This window comes from Erigeron canadensis, chromosome 6 (genome assembly GCF_010389155.1).
Source record: "Erigeron canadensis isolate Cc75 chromosome 6, C_canadensis_v1, whole genome shotgun sequence".
Classification (NCBI taxonomy): domain Eukaryota; kingdom Viridiplantae; phylum Streptophyta; class Magnoliopsida; order Asterales; family Asteraceae; genus Erigeron; species Erigeron canadensis.
Genome location: NC_057766.1, coordinates 25458103 through 25478505, shown reverse-complemented (window position 1 = coordinate 25478505; position 20403 = coordinate 25458103). Strand labels below are relative to the sequence as shown.

The 20403-nt window shown below is 34.0% G+C and overlaps 2 protein-coding genes across 2 annotated transcripts; both read left to right on the top strand.

Moving 5' to 3' along the window:
* The first annotated feature begins 1023 nt into the window (after positions 1-1023).
* On the top strand, positions 1024-3221 carry LOC122604547 (linamarin synthase 2-like). The gene is made up of 2 exons (XM_043777432.1): positions 1024-1563; positions 2269-3221. The coding sequence occupies exons 1-2, from the start codon at positions 1062-1064 to the stop codon at positions 3219-3221; spliced, it is 1455 nt and encodes a 484-aa protein (XP_043633367.1). The 5' UTR covers positions 1024-1061.
* A 6270-nt stretch (positions 3222-9491) lies between these two features.
* On the top strand, positions 9492-20220 carry LOC122602836 (5'-3' exoribonuclease 4). The gene is made up of 22 exons (XM_043775439.1): positions 9492-9884; positions 10622-10724; positions 11072-11148; positions 11240-11431; positions 11912-12031; positions 12134-12196; positions 12944-13075; positions 13166-13330; positions 13535-13612; positions 14486-14572; positions 14722-14802; positions 15178-15273; positions 15404-15474; positions 16336-16464; positions 16590-16666; positions 16773-16813; positions 16911-16985; positions 17303-17454; positions 17549-17653; positions 17730-17805; positions 17988-18076; positions 19308-20220. Exons 1-22 carry the CDS (start codon positions 9693-9695, stop codon positions 19846-19848), a joined length of 2742 nt encoding a protein of 913 aa, XP_043631374.1. The 5' UTR covers positions 9492-9692; the 3' UTR covers positions 19849-20220.
* The last annotated feature ends 183 nt before the right edge of the window (positions 20221-20403 follow it).

The window sequence follows — 20403 nt, the reverse complement described above, 5'->3', positions numbered from 1 at the left end:
AAATAAAGGAGTATAGATAAGGGTTTTTCCTCGACAAGTTTAAATTGTAGATCTATTTTGCAATGAAACTTTTAACACTAACCCATTAAAATGACATATTTTAGGTCTTCTAATATTCTCAAAGTAATTTACACATCTACAAAAAAGTCAATTGAGTACGATGCCCTTTAAAATGAGAAACAACAAATAAAATAATAAAAAAATATATAGATGAGTTGAGCACGAAATATTGCTACATTATTATAAATGTATTAATTACATAAAAATCTTAATAAAGTTCACACTATGCATAGCTGGATGTGGTCCATAAGTATTGAATTTGGGCCTGAATAAGTTTCTATCTAAATCTTACGTGGCAAGTGTTTTCCCATTAAAAGATTGAAATTAGGGATCTATTAAACGAACAACGAACCTGGTTAAGATGATGTATGTTAATATAGAAAACGGACTCTCTAACAAACCCGTTTAAAATAATGTATGTTAGGTTCTCTATTATTTACGGATAAACTATACTTTTTTAAAAAAATATTAATATAAATCTAAAATCTATAATATAGTCCTGTTACTATAGTATTAACATACATAACTAATGATATATGAGACTATGACTAATAATATTGAGGAAATATTATGCAGTATTTATCTTAGGTAATTCAGGGGGAATTTATATAAAATTCAGGGGGATTTATGTAAAATTCAGAGGTTATGTATGTTTATCAAATTCAAAGGTTTAATCTATAACTTTTTTAATATGACAGTACCTAAACTTAGGTAAATTCTACATTACGGATCATTTTCTCAATAATATTAACATTATATTATAATAGGATGATAATAAACTATTATTAATCCTCCAATTATTGAAATTTAAATATTAGTATTTCATCGATCTAATTAGCAACTAAACAATTTAAAATCTCTCAGGTATCAAGTACCCATCAAGTACTTTCTCATAAAAGGAATCAAAGTTCATTAGATTCCACCAAATTATAAACAAAAACTTCCTTTTATAATACAGATTTTCCTCAATTAGACATTCCAAAAACTAAAACTAAAACCAAATGGATTATGACAATAAACCTCATGCAGTTCTAGTTCCATACCCAGCACAAGGTCATGTTAACCCTTTTATGAAGCTTGGAAAGCTTCTTCATTTCCATGGCTTTCACATCACTTTTGTCAACACCGAATTCAATCACCAACGTCTCATTCGTGCCAAAGGTCCTCAATCCGTCGAGGGTTTGCCAGACTTTCGGTTTGAGACCATCCCAGATGGCATGCCTTATTCAGAACGAGACGCGACTCAAGACATTCCCATGCTTTGTGACATGACAAGAAAGACGTGTTTGGGCCCGTTTAAGGAATTGTTGTGTAGGTTGAACTCGTCGAATGGAGGCCCGCCCGTTAGCTGTGTCATTGGTGATGGTGTGATGACCTTTACTATACAAGCTGCTAAAGATCTAGGGATTCCAGAAGTTCAGTTTTGGACATCTCCACCATGTGCTTTCATGAGTTTTTTGCATTATAGAGAGTTTATTAAAAGAGGAATTGTTCCTTTTAAAGGTTAGTATACTTATCGAGGATTAAATAATTTTTGTATAACGTTAGTCGTCATTTTATATATTTGAACACAGTATGGACTATGGGTCATGGGCCTTTTTTCGCCGCTCGTCCTGGTCGGACACTTAAATTCTCTAGACCGATTCTAGTACTTACGTACACACCGTTTTGAGATCAAAGGACATGAGTTTTTATACAATATAAAATTAAAGAATAAAAAGCTAATCCAACGTACCCGTAAGCTAGGTACAACATACAATAGATCTCAATGATACTACAACTTCCAAATGTTTTTTTTCTTAACAAATCACCTTCCATCCATTTTTTGATTTGATTGTTTGTTTGGATTTGGCTTAAAAAACTCATTTTATATGTGAACTTAGTTTTCATGTGATTTTTTTATGTAGATATCCGTAAACCAACTACTCGTATTATTTAATTAAGATCTTATTTTTGGTTCGAATATCTATCTCGATTTGATGATTTGTTTGGATCACATTCTATTTAGTATTTATTATATAATCGGTAAAGTATAAGGTCTTTGACCTTGATAGTATCCGGACCGACTTTTCATATTTGTCAGGTGGATTAATAATCGATTTTTCGAGTGTCCTAAGTTTTACCAAGACATTCGTATAATTTAAAAGTAGGATAAAATGTTGTTCTACAAAAAGAAACTAATGATACATGTCTTAAAATTGCTTGTAGATGATAGCTATTTGACCGATGGCACACTTGAGAAACCAATTGATTGGATACCAGGGATGAGCAGTATTCGTTATAAAGATGTTCCAAGCTTCATTAGAACAACCGATCCTAATGATATCATGTTTGATTTCATGGGGGAGGAAGCTCAAAATAACTTGAATGCTTCCGCAATTATATTCAATACTTTTGATGCACTAGAACACAAAGTATTGGAAGCTATTGCTTCTAAATTCAATTATCATAACATTTATACAATAGGCCCGCTCCCATTACTAGCCAAATATGTGCCACACGATAACCCGGTACAAACATTAAACTCGAGTCTATGGAAGCCAGACTCGACATGTTTAAAATGGCTAGACCAAAAAAAAGAAGGGTCGGTAATCTATATCAATTATGGAAGTATAACCACTATGACCGATCAACACTTGATTGAATTCGCGTGGGGTTTAGCGAATAGTATGCAACCATTTTTATGGATTCTTAGACCCGACGTGACAATGGGAGATTCAACAATGTTACCTAATGATTTCTTAGAAGAAATCAAGGATAGAGGACTAATCGTGAGTTGGTGCGCACAAGATCAAGTGTTAGCGCACCCTGCAGTGGGTGCGTTTTTATCACATTGTGGATGGAACTCGACTACTGAAAGCATACTTGAAGGTGTCCCGTTAATATGTTGGCCATTCTTTTCGGATCAACAAACAAATTGTCGATATGCATGTGTCGAATGGGGAATTGGGATGGAGATTAATCATGATGTGAAGCGCAATGAAGTTGAAGTTCTTGTAAAAGAAATGTTACAAGGGGAGAAAGGAAAGGAAATGAGAAGAAACGCCAAAGAATGGAAAACAAAAGCAAAAGAAGCTAGTGAAATTGATGGTTCGTCATATAATAACTTTCAACGGTTTATGAAAGAAAGTCTTCTCTCAAAACATACTTCCCACATTTAGAAGAAGTTTGACATGATTGATTGTCTATAATTTCATTTATGAATTTTTTTTATTGTTTGTTTTTCAATTTCGATATTAAAATATGTACAAGTGATCAAATTGCATTATTTGTTTGTATGGGGATCACAAGTTTGTAACTTTTGATTTTATTTTTTTTTTCATTTTATCAATATACAAAATTGGAGCTCGTAAACTTTTTTTTTTAAAGAATAGCTATGTAAACTTATCCTTTTAGTAATTCCTTTTTCATAAAACAAAACCGTAACGAATATGATTTCCTCTATCTTATGTTTGAACTTACAATTGTTTGATTTTTAAAGTGATCAATCTATCTATATGACTATATCTATACCCCTTATTAACATATTAAGCACTTTTTTGAATATTCCTAAATACCCCTCCTTAACTCACGCACTATCCATCTCTTAATTGTTGTTAATGATTAGCTTATAATCGTCTTAATTTTTTGTTAATTTTTTTGTTTGATATATTGATGGAAACATTAAGACATTAAACACTTTTTTTAATATTCCTAAACTACCCCTCCTTAACTCATGCACTATCCATCTCTTAATTGTTGTTAATGACCAGCTTATAATCGTCTTAGTTTTTTGTTAATTTTTTTGTTTGATATATTGATGGAACTAGAGTGAAGGCTCGTGCGTTGCACGACCGGGCTTCACGGGTTGCTTTGTACATTTTTAAGATTGTGTGAAAAGGTTGAGATAGTTTATAGCATTATACAATAAGTGTAAGGGCCAAATAAAGGCATAATGATGAGTCAAGGGTTGAAGTTCAATTTTTCTTAAAATTGTGTCTTATTTTGAGATTATAAGGAAAGTTATGGTATACAATTGTTGTTAATGACCAGCTTATAATCGTCTTAGTTTTTTGTTATTTTTTTTGTTTGATATATTGATGGAACTAGAGTGAAGGCTTGTGCGTTGCACGGCCGGGCTTCACGAGTTGTTTTGTACGTTTTTAAGATTGCGTGAAAAGGTTGAGATAGTTTATAGCATTATACAATAAGTGTAAGGGTCAAATAAGGGCATAATGATGAGTCAAGGGTTGAAGTTCAATTTTTCTTAAAATTGTGTCTTATTTTGAGATTATAAGGAAAGTTATGGTATACAATTTGTAAATTCAATTTGATAAAAGAAGAATGAGAATGCTAAAAGGTTGTAACCGGCAAATGATATATTGTACCTCGTTTGATCACAACCAGTTTCCTTACATTTACATCGGAATGGGTAACGGTGGTTTTATTGTCCTATATGAAGTATCGACACATACAGATGTCTATACATCAGTCGTCATCATTATCTAAAAAACTTAAATTATGTTTCACTCCACTACCTTTCATCTGCCAATCTGTCAAATACTTCGCTCAAGTTGTTCACTTTCATCTAAACCTTTGCATATGAGCATCCATATTAAGCTCTCAATTACTTCGCTCAAGTTGTTCACATGTATAGACATTTTATTAAACATTTGCATATCAGAAATGTATACATAGTAGGAGATATACAATTATACACATAGTCGGGCAAAAAAATTATACCTTAAAAAACAACGAAACAGCCTCATAGTTAAATAGCCTCACCGGAATATCATTACATCCACATATTGTATACAGAGACCCAAATCTTCAGCACCAAAACACCTTGTTAATAGAGACCAAAAATAGCAGATATTAAATGCAAAAGCTCACCTAAATGGCCTCAAATCAGCAGCTCTGGGGTTGTTACACAGCACCACTAAAACCTCAACTAAACGGCCTCAAATCAGCAGCCCTAAATCTACAATGAACCAACTTTTAATAATAGCAATATAAGTTGTTAAACCGCTTAAATCAGCACAAAAACAATACTAAAAACAACAACACGAACAGTTTAAAGAAGCAGTAAAAACATTGATCAAGATATTAAAGCACATTGGAGACAAGAAATCATTGATTACCCTTATCAGCCTGCAACATTCGCTTGACACATTGACTATTTACATATCGACGGATCCTTCACGGACATCATCGAAAGGGTCCACTTACACGTGGTAGAGCATCTCGCCTTTTCTAGTTGCATTCATAACTTGAGCAATTTCATCATGGTCAAAGCAAATTCTTATGCACGATCCAACAGCAGAATACCTGAAGAAATCAGCAACATGAACTTCACCATCACGTTCAATATATTGCCTTTCAAGATCAAACAATATAACTGTTTCATTTTTCTTTTGCATCCTTTTAGCCATTTTTCTTAGAACCCCACCACTTGAGACACATGAGCAACATGAAAGTGTCTTTACTCTTTAACATACTTACATTTTACTTTACTCTTTAGTATACAATTTAACATGCAACATCGTGGAAGTAAACGACATGTGTCACACACGTAGCAGCCTATTTTTCTCTAAATATTCATATGAAAGACTATATACCTTATACGCGGATAATCTACATTCTCCTTACATCCCTTGCACTTAAAAAACCCAGAAGCGCGCTCCAGACCCTTACGACACTTGCCACCGGTGCACGTGAACAGGTACCAGCTGTTCTTGGTCCTGACATTGAGGATCTCAACAATGTTTTCAAAAGTAACAATATGCTAACACCACGTAGTGACAATGGTCCACAGTAAGTACAAACACACAGATGTGCGGTCCAATCAAATGATTTATATAATCTTTTTTTCCCCTTCCCGTCGTGAGGACCATCCAACAACTCACTTAAAGTGTCCACAACCCGGGCCTCTTTAGTAATTGGTTCCACGTAGTCATCCACATGCACAGTACTTGAACATAAAACAGATTACTTATCAACAGGATTCTATTAAAATATAATAAAACACATTTATTATATAAAACAGAAACAACCTAAGCGAAGATTTGAATGCCCTCAAGGCAGGCACGTCTGTCAATCAACAAAGTAGAAGAAGAGCTCGATAGGCAAAGGTTGTCTGGTCAATACATGGGAAAGTGATATCAATAACAACCAATGTGTATATAAAAAGTAAATAAAACAATACAAACACATCAAACGCATACTCATGTACGACTTGACAGTCATAGAGGTCAGAATAACACAATAAATAGACAGGGTTGCCTCTTTCTTATCGAGCATCGCAGTACCCAAATCACCCCAAGCGTCACTTGTACCCCCGTTTACCACACACAAAAAAAAAACAAATGGTCCTAGATTAATTCAGCCACCATGTATATAACATAATTTTACCACATAAACAACATAAAAGGATGTTTTTATTACCGCTCATTGCAAAGGCTGAACTCAACTCAATTGTGCGGGCTCTATTTGATTTGACAGTCTGTTCACCTATAGAGGTCACGTAACCAACAACATCTGCAGCGTATTCACGGCAAAACAACAGTCAACAATGTAAGTAATACACAAAACCATATCAAATTTAGTATACTGAATTAAAAAAATCGAGTATGCAGAATCCGAAGACAAAAGGCTGACCAACAAAATACTGATTATTGGTCGGTTTCAGGTCCTCAAGCTGGATTAGTTTGAAGGGATAGCGCATGAAACCCGTAACCTCTTCATTTTCATTAACTTTGGTTACAACCGTTTCACCGTCCAAGTTGATAATAAACGACTTGTCTTCCATCAACATACATTCAGTCCTATTTTGAACCTCAAAACCTCTCAAACAATAAACACTGTCTATCAACAAAAAGATGGGATATTCTCTTCTTAGCGACACAGTGCATGAAGTTTCCCTGTATATTAAGTCGATAAAATGTCAATATACATATTGTCGCAGACAGCAGATGACATATTCAAACAATAAATGGGAGGTTACCTTCTTATCAGAGACAACAAAGTTCGTGCTGATGCAACTGCCGTTAACACAATTGACATCAAATTTCCTACAAACCATGACAATAACGGTGGTTGCACAGCCTGGACGGAGTTCATCAAGAAACATCAGATTAGTTGGAGCAGTTTGTTTACCCTTATAGAGAATATTTTTAGCCATCAAAAGATAGTTTTAAAATCGTGAAAAATACAAACAGGATAAGCACCAGTCGACCCTTTTTATAGTCTTCAATTTACACATACTGAAAAGTCCCTCATTAGTTATAGAACGGTTACACCATGTTAAACCATGGCAATCCCAAACATCACACACATATTCCTGTCAATTAAATGAACAAATCAATTGGGATAATAAATATAGATGGAAAAAAAAGGAGTAACGGATACAAAGAATACCTTTCGCTTGGGATATGGATCGGACATCGATCAAGGGAAGAAGAAATTAAAGGTTTTTGTTCTTTTTAAAATAAGGTAAATAAAGGAAAAGGAAATAAACGGGATTTTTTTTGTTTTCACTGAACGGCAAGGTTAATGGACATAAGGTGGACGGATATTGTTTGGGGTTGGGTAATGGGTTTGTCAATTGGGCTTTTGTTTGGTCGGTTTGTAATCAATGGAAGTGAAATATAGATTAACTAATTAAATAATTAATTAACAATTAATTAATCACTTTATTATATGAATGCAATGCAAAATACATTATACATAAACAAAACCATAAATATACCCTACTAAAGTAACTAAAACCATTAAGTACTCTAATTAATCCTATTAAGTATACATGGATAAAGCGTCAAGAATGCGCTGATTTTTTCACCATTCTCATTCAACTTTTTATTATATATAGAATATAGATATATGGCATGATCTAGCCGATACACTTAGACGTGAGGACGAAGGCAATAATATTTTAAATATCTTCTAAATTAATATCGTTACGGCATCTCGCGTGTTATAAACTGGAGCCGATGCAACACGCGAGTACTAGGCTAGTCTATAATAGAAATAAAACTCAAAGTGAAAACCTTACGCAAATTATCTTATAACAAAAATGTTTGAAATTTGTTAAAAGTTAGTACGGAGTATATATAGTATCTATCTGAGCAAAATTGAACACAACTAGTTAACTTTAATGACAATCTTATAATATACATATAACAATGATGAAAACACTTAAAAACTTTATATATATGCATTCAAAGCTGGCTCAATAATATTAACCACTTAAGCAGTCGTTTGAGGCCTCCATATGTTAAAAGGTCTCCAATATTTTCGGTTTTTGGGTTTGGGTAACTTTACTTTTGAGCTTATGTTTATGTTTTGGACAAATACTAAGAAATTTGTTTATAAAAAAGCAGAAAAATAAACTTTATAAATAGTTTAAACTTTTTCTTTCAATTACAAAAAGTCTATTAAAGAAAAAAAAAATAACTCAGCCATTCATAAGGTTTTTTTTTTTTGTCGGTCTCAAGTTCGTATAAATGAGAAGGTTTTATATATACTTTTTTGTTGGTCTCGTTTAAGGCCATCAAAAAGCTTAAGCTAACACTTCATGCATTAAAAGTATATATAAATCTAACATGTATGGTCTATAACTAGTTATCATTATTTAAGTATTTATCAACACATTGATTAGTTATAAATTTCATATAGATGCATTAAAAGTATATAAAACTAACATGTATGGTGTATAACTAGTTATCATTATTTAAATATTCTCACATTGATTAGTTATAAACTTTGTTAGTTTTATGGACTTATAAAACTTTGTTAAACACTTTGTTAATTTTGAAAAATCAATGTGATTTTTTCATTTTTGTTTTGTGCATCCATCTTAAACGCATATTTATCAAAATAAAATTTTTGAGTATTATCACGTTGTTCTCATTTTAAGGAGGTTCTTACTGAAAAATCACCTTATATAAGAATATATATATATATATATATAGGGAACCCTTATTTTGAGAACCTATTAATTTGTAAGAACATTGAAAACTCTTAGGGCGCGTTTGGCCGGTTCACATAATGTTTTGGGAAGGAATGTAATCTTTCAAAGGAATTGGAATGTGAATGAATGAAATTTGACGGAATGTTTTTGATTTTTTAAAAATTCAAGTGATGGAAGGAATGAAATTCCTTCCTCCATCCCCAAGGAATGGAGATTCCATCAAATGATGGAATGTTTACATTCCTATGGAATGAGATTCCCTCTTCTTTGTGCAACCAAACGCACTATGGAATGAAATTCAATTCCAATTCCATCAGATTCTGTGAACCAAACGCGACCTTAAATTATGTATTGGATCACTTGTTTTTTTTTTCATTCGGCTTGTTGTTTTAGAAGATTAGTCATAAATTTGATGTGATGCTGATTTGGGTATTGGCGCTGAGGCCCCTACCATATAGTACCCCTACTTAATTTTGTCGCGCTAGATTTCATCTTACGTCACTATATATCAATCGTTAACCGAACCCCCCAAATTGGGTAACCCTAATTAAACCGGAATCCGGTCAATTATCCATATATCTATACGTCACTCATATATACACATATACACATACATTTAATATACAGCTCCCAAAAACAAGTCACAAAAGTGCAAAATAGAAACAAAAATTATAAATCAAAATCAATGGGAGTACCGGCGTTTTACAGGTGGCTGGCTGATCGTTACCCAAAATCCATTGTTGACGTGGTGGAGGAAGAACTATCCGGCGGTGGCGGTGTCGAATTGTTGAAAGCGAATCCAAATAATGTTGAATTTGATAATTTGTATTTGGATATGAATGGAATTATTCATCCTTGTTTTCATCCAGAAGGAAAGGTATTATTTTATTTGTATATATATATATATATATATAGTTATTATAGTTGTATATATATATATATATATTTCTGTATCTAATTGTAGAAAGTTAAGGTTTTTATTAATATGAAATAAAATTTGATGTACATTTTTACATTATCGATTTCGTTTTACAGTTACTAGTAATCTGTATAAAGATAGGCATCATAGTTAATAATAGGTTTGAAAAAGAGTAGAGCTTTTTATAGAGCAAGTTAAGAGAACAGACCGAGCTCGAAAATGTATAATGAGTTACCTTTGGCTTGAGCTCTTATTAAGCTTTTCGAGCCTTAAGTTAGTATGCGAGTGTTCCACACCTAAGTTTAGGTATCTGACAACCTTATATTATATGTTGTGTGTGTATGTATATGTTTAATTTGGAATTTGCAAATGATGTACAAAAGTTGCATACAAATTGACAAACTTTTTAGAAATGTAATATATTTAATTAGGACAATTACAAGTTGCACTTGTGCCACCATATAGGGGAAGTTTTGCTACTGTTTTCCTTTTAATTTTTCGCTTATGGCTGTTTTGACTCCCTGTGCCGTATTAGTTGTTATTTATTGTTAGTTGCTGGCTCTGTAATGACAGAGATGCACACATGGAAATATATTGTTTCTATGTGACTATTCATAACAAATTTGAGTTTTCTTTTCCTATTCTTGTTGTCGGTATACTAATTATTACACACACACATGATATTGCTACTGCAGCCTGCTCCTGCTACATATGATGATGTATTTAAATCGATCTTTGAGTATATTGACCATCTCTTCTCATTGGTGCGGCCCAGAAAATTACTTTATATGGCGATAGGTAAAATATACATTTTGCATTTCCCAATACTCCCTCTGTCCCATTTTAAGTGTCCACGTTTGAAAAGAACAAAGTTTAAGGAAAGTATCGGTATTGCTGACTTGCTGTTCTACTTCGCCAAATTTAGTTTTACCCTAAAGTACTTGAATATAACTGCCTTGAGAATGGCGAAGTTTTTGTTGTGTTTAATGATTAAGGTTACTATTGGAATTTAGCAATCTATTTTGAAAGTGGACATTAAAAATGTGTCACTAAGATAAAGATTTGGATAACTTACCAATTATCATGGGCCAAAGGGAGTATATCTTTTAATGATTGAATTACTTACCAGTTTCCATTTTTCGCAGATGGTGTGGCTCCTAGAGCCAAAATGAATCAACAACGGTCCCGGCGTTTTAGGGCTGCTAAAGATGCCGCTGAAGCTGTGAGATTTTTTTAGTTATTTGTTGTATACTTGTATGGTTAAACTAATTACTAAATCAAGTGAGCTTATTTTTGCTTATTTTTTCATTTAGGAAGCCGAAGAAGAGAGGTTAAGAGTTGAATTTGAAGCCCAGGGAGCCGCACTTGCTCCTAAAGAGAAACTTGAAACATCTGATTCGAACGTTATCACACCTGGAACTCAATTTATGTCCGTGCTATCTGTGGCCCTCCAGTATTTTATACAGTGTAGATTGAATCACAATCCTGGATGGCAGTTTACAAAGGTTTGTTAAGGATCCATCGCCCTGTACCTTCTTTAAAGGTGGCAATTTTCACTCATTTACTTATAATTAGGTCATTTGTAATCTCAAACGGTTCAATTAGAAAATTCAGCTAGACAGGGGAACAAGCCAAATAGGGATTCAAAAATTTCAAAAGTGTTGTTTAATTCATACAACCTTCTAATAATTTTTTTTTTACAATCATGTTAGATGCTTTAATTATGAACTTTAGTCCCTTTATAAGCAACTATAATGAGAAATTTTTTTGGGGTCAAGTGGGCAACCCGACCAGATGACCAGACCCTATTTGAACTGCATCAAAGTTTTAATCTTGTATTCTACATGCCCAACCTGCCCATCTTGCCACCTTTAGTAATTTCTGTTTGATTTTCGTGTTGGCTTGCTTTTCAATATGCTTCACTGTTTTTGATTAGTTTTATTCTCTTTTACTTTATTATGAATGCTCTGGATATTTATTTGAAGGTGATTCTTTCTGACTCAAATGTGCCCGGTGAAGGGGAACACAAAGTGATGTCGTTTATTCGGTTACAGCGTAATCTTCCCGGCTTCAATCCGAATACTCGACACTGTCTTTATGGATTGGTGAGTTGAAGAATTGATTGTGCAGTTGTGCTATATTTTCCATCTTATATCTCGTGTTTTCAAAAATTTTGTTGCGACTAATAATGGGGTATATTTTCATAGGATGCAGATCTTATTATGCTGTCTTTAGCTACTCATGAGGTCCACTTCTCGATATTGAGGGAGGTTAGTACTAATGTGTTGTAAGAAATGCCAACTTTGACCAATTTACTAATCAATAGATCAGTTTGGTTTGTTCTTTCATCTCTCAATCGATCAAATAAAAGAAAAGCTAGAAGGGGAAGGTTCAATTGTGTCCTAAGAGTTGAAAGTTGTTTAAAGTGTATTCTAAATGCATAAAATTTCATAAGTTGATTTTTCCTCTCCAGATTGTTATTTTTTATTTGTTATAATCGTGTTTTGGTAATCATAATCAACACATATTACTTGTACAAATTGGACAAAATTGTTTGCGGGTTAACTGTTTAACCACCTGACCTGGTCTTATCTATACTTCCATACTACTATATAAAGATTCTACACTCTTGTTGAAAAGTTAGAGAAAAGAGAGTTGCGAAATAACCTTCGTACTCTTAATGAATTTATTTACACCATCAGTCCCGTATCTTCGAAAATATCTCCACTACCCCCTTTAGATCAATTACCTTTGCATCAATTACCACCACCACTCGCCGCTGCCACCACCTGTTGCCGCCACCACTACACTGCCGTCGCTGCCACCGCCGCATTGCGAGGGTATCCTTCCAGTTCATACTAAAAATGACACATGTTGACCAGAGCGTTTTTGTTCTGGTCACCCATCTCATCCGATCGGCCAATCTTGGCACCTCTATGTATTGTGGATGCTGTCACTTGTAGTGATTGCTCTATTTTTGGTCAATAAGAATGAATCTAACCTATCCAATTTGTCAGGTGATCACAATGCCTGGTCAGCAGGAGAAATGTTTCCAATGTGGCCAAGTAGGTCATCTAGCTGCTGAGTGTCGTGGTGATATGAATGGGAAGCCTTTGGATGATATTCCAATTCATAAAAAGAAATATCAGGTTAGATTCTCAAATAGTTTTCTTCTTGCCACCTTAAGTTATAATGCTCTGTATTTTTTGGTTCATATCATCTTCTGTTAATCTGGGCAGTTTCTCAACATTTGGGTGTTGCGAGAGTATTTGCAATATGATTTGGAGATTCCAAATCCTCCTTTTGAGGTCAGCCTGGAAAGACTGGTGGATGATTTTGTATTTCTTTGTTTTTTTGTGGGCAATGACTTTCTTCCCCATATGCCTACATTAGAGATTCGAGAGGTATGGGCTGCTGCCAGGAATTTGATTCCGAATATATCATAAGTTCTTATTGTGCTTTTATATGTATGAATTGACAAAATAAGTGTGACATTGTATTTAAGACATTTGTCATTTATATATTTAATCAGCATCAACTGTACTACTTTATCCTATATATTTTTATGTTAATAGAGACATACTTTCTTTTTTCTTTTGCTAATCTAGGGTGCTATAAATCTGCTAGTGCAAATCTATAGAAAGGAGTTTGCAGCAATGGGTGGTTATCTTACCGACTGCGGGGAGGTAATTGTGCCTTTTGGTCCATACTTGAAATTATGTCTTTTTTAATCTTTGATATTTAATTTGTGTAGTTTTCCCTTGCATGCTGTATTGCTGTAATTTTGTGCCACTTCTTTTGTGTTTTCTGTCTTTTTTGACCTCTTGATGTAAGTGTAGACCTAGTGATCTACGGTTCTGTAGCTTACAAGGAATTGGTCACTAGGGTAAGTCACATACAAAACAATCTTATAATGACTAATATCCATATGTTGGATAGGCCTAATATCATAAATAAATATAGGACTAGACCTAATGGGACAGGAAGGAAGATTGGAAGTGACTACTAACTAGAAAAAAAAGAGAATGAAAATGAATATAGAGTGAGATATATTAAAGATATTAAATAATTAATTTCATAAAATAGAGCTGACAAATTGGGCATTCCCCTGTATTATATACAATCAGCTAGGCAGCTAACTAAAGAAGTAGATGAGTGGGTCTTGCCTCACAAATAACTTCTGAACAATAAGGAGATGTCTAACAAGAGAATTCATCTCCGAGTAATAGGAAGTTATCCATCGAAGCACGGGGACAAACACCAAAATCATTCTCTCCCTACATCTAATCTAATAACAGAAATATATCAGAGTCGTAGCTCATACGTTAAGTTTTGAAGTGAGGTTATTTTTACTACATCTATGTGTACGTTTGCGTTAGAATATGCACATACTTCAACTCTTCAAGCAGAATTAGCGATATGTTATTATCATCCTTGCTTTCACTTTATACTTCTCTGTTATTATCTGCTGGCTCGCTTGATTTTGATTGGTTGTAAACTTGTAATCATATTTCATAGTACTCTATCTTCGTATGTATATACCAATACCTGAATTTCAGGTCTCGCTGGACAGAGTTGAGCACTTTATTCAGGCAGTTGCAATTCATGAAGACCAAATCTTTCAAAAGCGTGCCCGCATACATAGGGTATTTTTTTTTTGTCTCATGGCTTTGTACACAATTATATGTTATGTACTATAAGGTCGTGTTCCCAACTGTTATTCTTTGTATACTCTACTAAATTATCGATGGACGTAAGAACATCATGATGTGTGCTGTGATTTGTTTTATTTTAGGCGTATGAGAACAATGAAGAATATAAACGTAAAGCAAGACAAGAGGTTGATGAGGAGCCTGTGGCTCCTGTGGTGGATAAGGTACAATAATATCTCTGCAATATGTAATGCTTGTAAGTTTGCTTAACATATGTTAAATTCCAAACCATATCTGATATCACGTTATTTAGAATGCTTATTTATTATTTTCTCAGAAAAACATATTTCAATCAAGGAGTCATAAACCTTTAAGTTTGACATATGTTGTGCCTACTGCTTAGTACTGTTATGGAGACTTGCAACCCTGTTTGCACTTTTCTTGGTTCCATAATATGATAGAAAAGTCACAATTATCAGATACAATTGCAATCATTTGACTACTTAGACTGCTCTAACTAGGCTATTTGGTGCTTACAGATGTCCTCCAGTATACTGATTCTATATTGTCTAATATATAGGTTTTCCTTTATTTCTCAGATTAAATTGGGGGAACCTGGGTACAAGGAAAGGTATTATAACGAGAAGTTAAATTTGTCAGATCCAAAGGAGGTTGAAAAAGTTAAAAGGCAAATGGTGAGTCCCGACCCTAATTCATTAAGACGTAAATACCAAACTGTTGTATTTAGCTTATATCTTTCAACCATAGTTTCTTAAATGGTGTATACACTACTGTCCTCTTTTACATCATTGGTTGCATATACAGGTATTGAATTACGTGGAGGGATTATGCTGGGTCTGTCGGTATTACTATCAGGGTGTTTGCTCTTGGCAGTGGTACTTAAAATTTGTTGACAATACAGTTTTTCCTTTTTTATGCTTTCTGCCCCTTTTATATTAGCTGAAATGCACAAATCTGCATTTGGTGAGACGAAATATTATATGCTAGGTGCCTAGCAAGGGTTCACACCATAGGATTAAAGGGGTCTGTAGACATTGGGCTTTTAAGCCCAGGATATAGTGATTGTAGATCTGAAGTGCATGCCTTAGAACTTTAAACCCTAACTAATCTTTTAAAAACTGTATTATATAAGGTGGACCATATGTCTTTCATGGCAAGTTCACCAAGTAAATATTTATGTGGAGACTAAAGGTCAACATGATAAAATATACGGTTACTTTTAGGCTTTAGTGATGTGGGATATAATATATTTCAGTCCTTTAATGTTAAATCTATTTACAATGTTGCTGCACAACCCTATTTTTGTCATTATTTTCTTATATTTTTGACTTGCTAGTTGTATCTATTACTTTAAGTTGGTCAACTATCTTCCTATGTTTGTAGCTTCTGAAGTTCATTTTTTTTTCATCCAAACCAACATGAAGTTCAGTTTTTTGATTTGTAGAGTTTCTTTTGATATAAATCATTTAGCAGTAGTTATCTAGTCATCGTCAATTTAGTATTTATGCTGTGTCATGCTAGTATATAATCATTTATGTATTTGTGATTAAGAATTTAAGGGCAAAAAACCTATAGAATGGCTAATGGAAAAGAAGATTCATCTTGCTTGTTAACTCTAGTTTCATTGCTAGTATTCCACTTCTAATATAAGGTGTTAACTTAAGATTTAAATATTTAAAGTAAAGAACTGCTAATTAGCATTGTGTGTACGGCGTTAATTGTCTGGCTGTTTCCAGGTATTATCCGTATCATTATGCCCCATTTGCATCTGATCTTAAAGATTTAGCTGATCTGGAAATAACCTTTTTTTTGGGGGAGCCATTTAAGCCCTTTGATCAGCTTATGGGAACTTTGCCAGCTGCAAGGTATTGTATATTTATCTATCAGAATTAGCATATGTTATGGTTGCCTTAGTGTTTTTTATTATGTCGATGTACCAGTGTGCTATCTTATTAAATCAGTTTATCTTATATGTTCTTTTGTGCTACAGTTCAAATGCTCTGCCCGACAATTATAGAAAACTGATGACTGATCCATCATCACCCATAATCAACTTCTACCCTTTTGGTAACTTTAGTCAATTTGCAATTATTAGTCTCAGTGCTGATGTATAATGAGAATAGAAAATAACCATGAAAGTAACATTGAGATTTATATGTATATTCACATGTAGATTTTGACATCGACATGAATGGAAAGCGTTTTTCATGGCAGGTAGTTTAGTTTTCTTTCAAACAATTATTGTTCTATTGATGTTTCTGCTTTGCTCATCATAGTATTTTTCTCTCTTTAATGTTTGCCATTAATGTAGGGTGTAGCCAAATTGCCATTTATTGATGAGAAGAGGCTACTTACTGAAACAAGAAAGCTTGAGGACACTTTAACAGTTAAGTATTTTGCTACATTTTAAGTTTGCGATTGTTATATCTCATGCATTTCCGAAGTATAATTTTGTGTTAACTGAAGTAAGAAGAATTTGTATGTGGAACTAATAGAATCTCATCTATATGTAGTATAAAAACATATTGAAATGAAGATATCGTGTCACCAGATCACATAAGAGTATAAGAGGCTTACTTTAATAAAATACAATTTGGTGTATGATTAGATAATTGAAGCCATTTTCCACACCGAGTGTCCATAGGCTAAATTTTCTGTTCATATCATTCAATGGCTAATGCAAAGTTTGGGTTTCTGCTCCAGGCTGAAGAGCGAGCTCGAAATAGTGTTTTCTTTGATTTATTGTACGTATCTCCACGTAGTAGCTTGGCCCCACAAGTTTATGGGTATTATAATTATTTTTATCATACACACCCAAGTCAAAGGATCTCCTGGCCAGTTGATGTATACGCTAGGTTGGTTTCTGCTTTTTTGGGCTATATTTGTTTTTTTTCCTCCTTTTCTTTGTTTTTGTTCTTGTAGATTTAAGCTTTAAGCTAATTTATGCAGTAATGGAATGAATGGTTTTCTGTGGTTGTCTGAGAGAAATGGTTGGAAACAAGTATATCAGTCCCCTATCAGTGGTTTGGAGGATATTGTGGATAACCATGTGCTGTAAGTTTTCCTTATCTGAGTGATACTTATAAATCGATTTTCCCTTGATTTCTCAAAAACCTTTCTTGTTTGGCAGGAACATTACTTATATCAATCCATCACCCCATAAACATATTCCAGAACCTCCAAGAGGAGTAACTATGCCAAAGAAGGTGTGTTGTAATTAGTATCCTCCCCCCCCCCCCCCCCCCCCCCCCCCCAACCCAACCTCCGTCCATCTCTATATCCCCTACACCTTTTCTAGTAGACCTGATAAAACTATGATAATGTTTTGCCTGTGTATATAATGGTGTACGTTGACTTCTGATGAAAAATAATTTATACATCGCTGCAGATTTTGACATCTATTGATATCAAACCTCTGCCTATTTTATGGCATGAAGACAATAGTGGGCGTCGCCCTCAAGGGAGTTACAATAATAGGTATGCATGCATCTGTTTCTCTCTCTCTCTCTCTCTCACACACACACACACACAAAAACATCCACCCATGTCCAGGACACACATGATAGTCAGGGTTGGACAGTGAACTTTCTAACTGGACAAATTAATAGCTTGATAAACATTGCATGTTTGCTAGTGTGCTGAGTTGATTTAATTTGGTTATTTAGTTCCAATAATAATCCAACTAGCAAGTTATCTTGATTCAATTGGGAATAATGGAAATATGTGAAGTTGGTGCACAGAAGCCATAGCTTAGTAACTGGCCAAACTGGATTCGGATTGACGGTGTCTAATTTTAGGACAATTCAAAAGGGGCAGGGTTGTTTTTTGACCAATCATAGTCCTCAATTTCTCCAAATTAATTAAATCAACACGTCTAAATTAATTTACTTTTTGGTTTTACATCACCAATTTACACTTTAACCCAATTTAAAAATAATTAATACTTTATTGAATAATGTCTATCTAATAACAAAATATACCTAAAGTTTAGAGAGGTTACAACATTTGGATAAATATACCTAAACTAATTGTAGTATTGTTATTATTAGTAATTCTAATCGGACTATAATTAGGATAATCATCGTTGTTATTAGTAAGTGGAGTCAAATTATATTTAGGATACAAATCTTTTATATAAACTGAACCCTACAAATAAAATCACAATACACGAAATCTTTGAAACCTCACGAACTAGTTGCTACTTGTAATGTTCTTAACAACCATGCCTAACAAAAATAAAATTACTTTTTTGCAAGACATCAATGCAAATTCGTTCAATTGTGTAGTCAAAGTTAAGATATTGGTTTTCTGGAAGAGTTTCTATGAAAGAAACTCTGCTACACCATCCAACCTTGATATGATCTAACATTCAGTATTAAGATTCGAATATCTTAATTCCTTTTAAGTATATTTTTACATTTAACGTATAAGTGTTTTTTTTTGTTCAATATATTAATTCTTATATTGATAATGTTATAAAACCCGTGTATTTGGCACGGGTCTAAAATCTAGTTATGATACAAAAGATAATATTATTATGATTTAACACAAAAAAATTGCGGCTTTTGATATTCTTTTGGCTACTACGTTATATTTGAACCAGTTGACCTGTTTGAGATTACCACCACCTAAATTAAACCATTCGTAAGTAAATAAGTAAATGGATAGATGTTACCACCTCTAAAATTATTAAATTGATACCACTCAGGCCTCAAGTACCGGGGGCAATACATGGAAATGTGTTGGGAGAAGCTGCTCACCGTCTCTTAAACAACTCACTAAATATCAGATCTGGTGGTAATTCTCCCGGATTCTATAACCAATCACAGCACAGAAATGGTCCAAACAACAATCTGCAACATAGGCCCAGACCAGCTGGACCATCAGGTTACCAAAGGAATTACAACGAGGGTTCAAGTTACAACAATTATCCTAATCCTAGGGGGATAATTCCTAGGCCTAAGTTCGGATACTCTCCTAATAACTTTCAAGCGAATAGACAGAATTCAAGACAGCAAGAAAGTTATACATACCAAGACCAGTACCAAGATCTGAATAATGGCATGGCTGGTTTACATATGGAAAGTGGGCCTAGAAACAAACCATATACAGTTAGGATGGCGCAACCACAGACCGCACATAATCAGAACCTTCGTAACTTTCCAACTCCGCCTCCCTATAGGCCCCCCATAATGGTAGATAGAAATCAACAAGCAAAGAAGGTTTATCAAATCAAGACTCGGGATTGACAATACTCTGATTCTGGAATATGAATCCAATGTAATTTGTATTTTGGTGTAGCATTGTACCTCATCTCTGTTCTGGAGGATGTAAAATTATTGCCACCATAAAGTTGGGCGGGTGATCATTGGTAATTTAAGAGACGTTAGAGGCTGGTTTTGTTGTATATCTTAGCTGTATATACGACAGGATTAGTGATGGTTATAGATTGGATAGAGAGAGTGTTTCACTGGTTCAGCATCCTCTTCTAATGTTCATGGGGTTGATGAACAACATTGTGTATTTATTTTTATTGTTACTAGAGAATATTTATGTTTACAACCGGAATTGTGTAGCTTTATCTGTTTATTATATTTTGAAATTTATCTTGTTTTCATTCACTCTTTATGACTAAAATATGCAACTTTGATCTGGTCTCTTGGTAACTTTGCATTATGAACTACTACACTGTTAAAAAGCGAAGGCCTTCTTTCACGTGGTTTACGATTTTTGGCTTCCCAGCCAATGGGTACAGTCCCTACTCCCTAAGGACAACAAAAATCAAGCTGACAGGTTTTCCGTTT

Coding starts and splice junctions, on each gene's coding strand:
- LOC122604547 (XM_043777432.1), top strand. CDS start 1,062: ATGGATTATGACAATAAACCTCATGCAGTTCTAGTTCCATACCCAGCA. Junction 1,564..2,268: donor AGGAATTGTTCCTTTTAAAG/GTTAGTATACTT, acceptor AATTGCTTGTAG/ATGATAGCTATTTGACCGAT.
- LOC122602836 (XM_043775439.1), top strand. CDS start 9,693: ATGGGAGTACCGGCGTTTTACAGGTGGCTGGCTGATCGTTACCCAAAA. Junction 10,725..11,071: donor ATTACTTTATATGGCGATAG/GTAAAATATACA, acceptor CATTTTTCGCAG/ATGGTGTGGCTCCTAGAGCC. Junction 13,331..13,534: donor CTACATTAGAGATTCGAGAG/GTATGGGCTGCT, acceptor TTGCTAATCTAG/GGTGCTATAAATCTGCTAGT.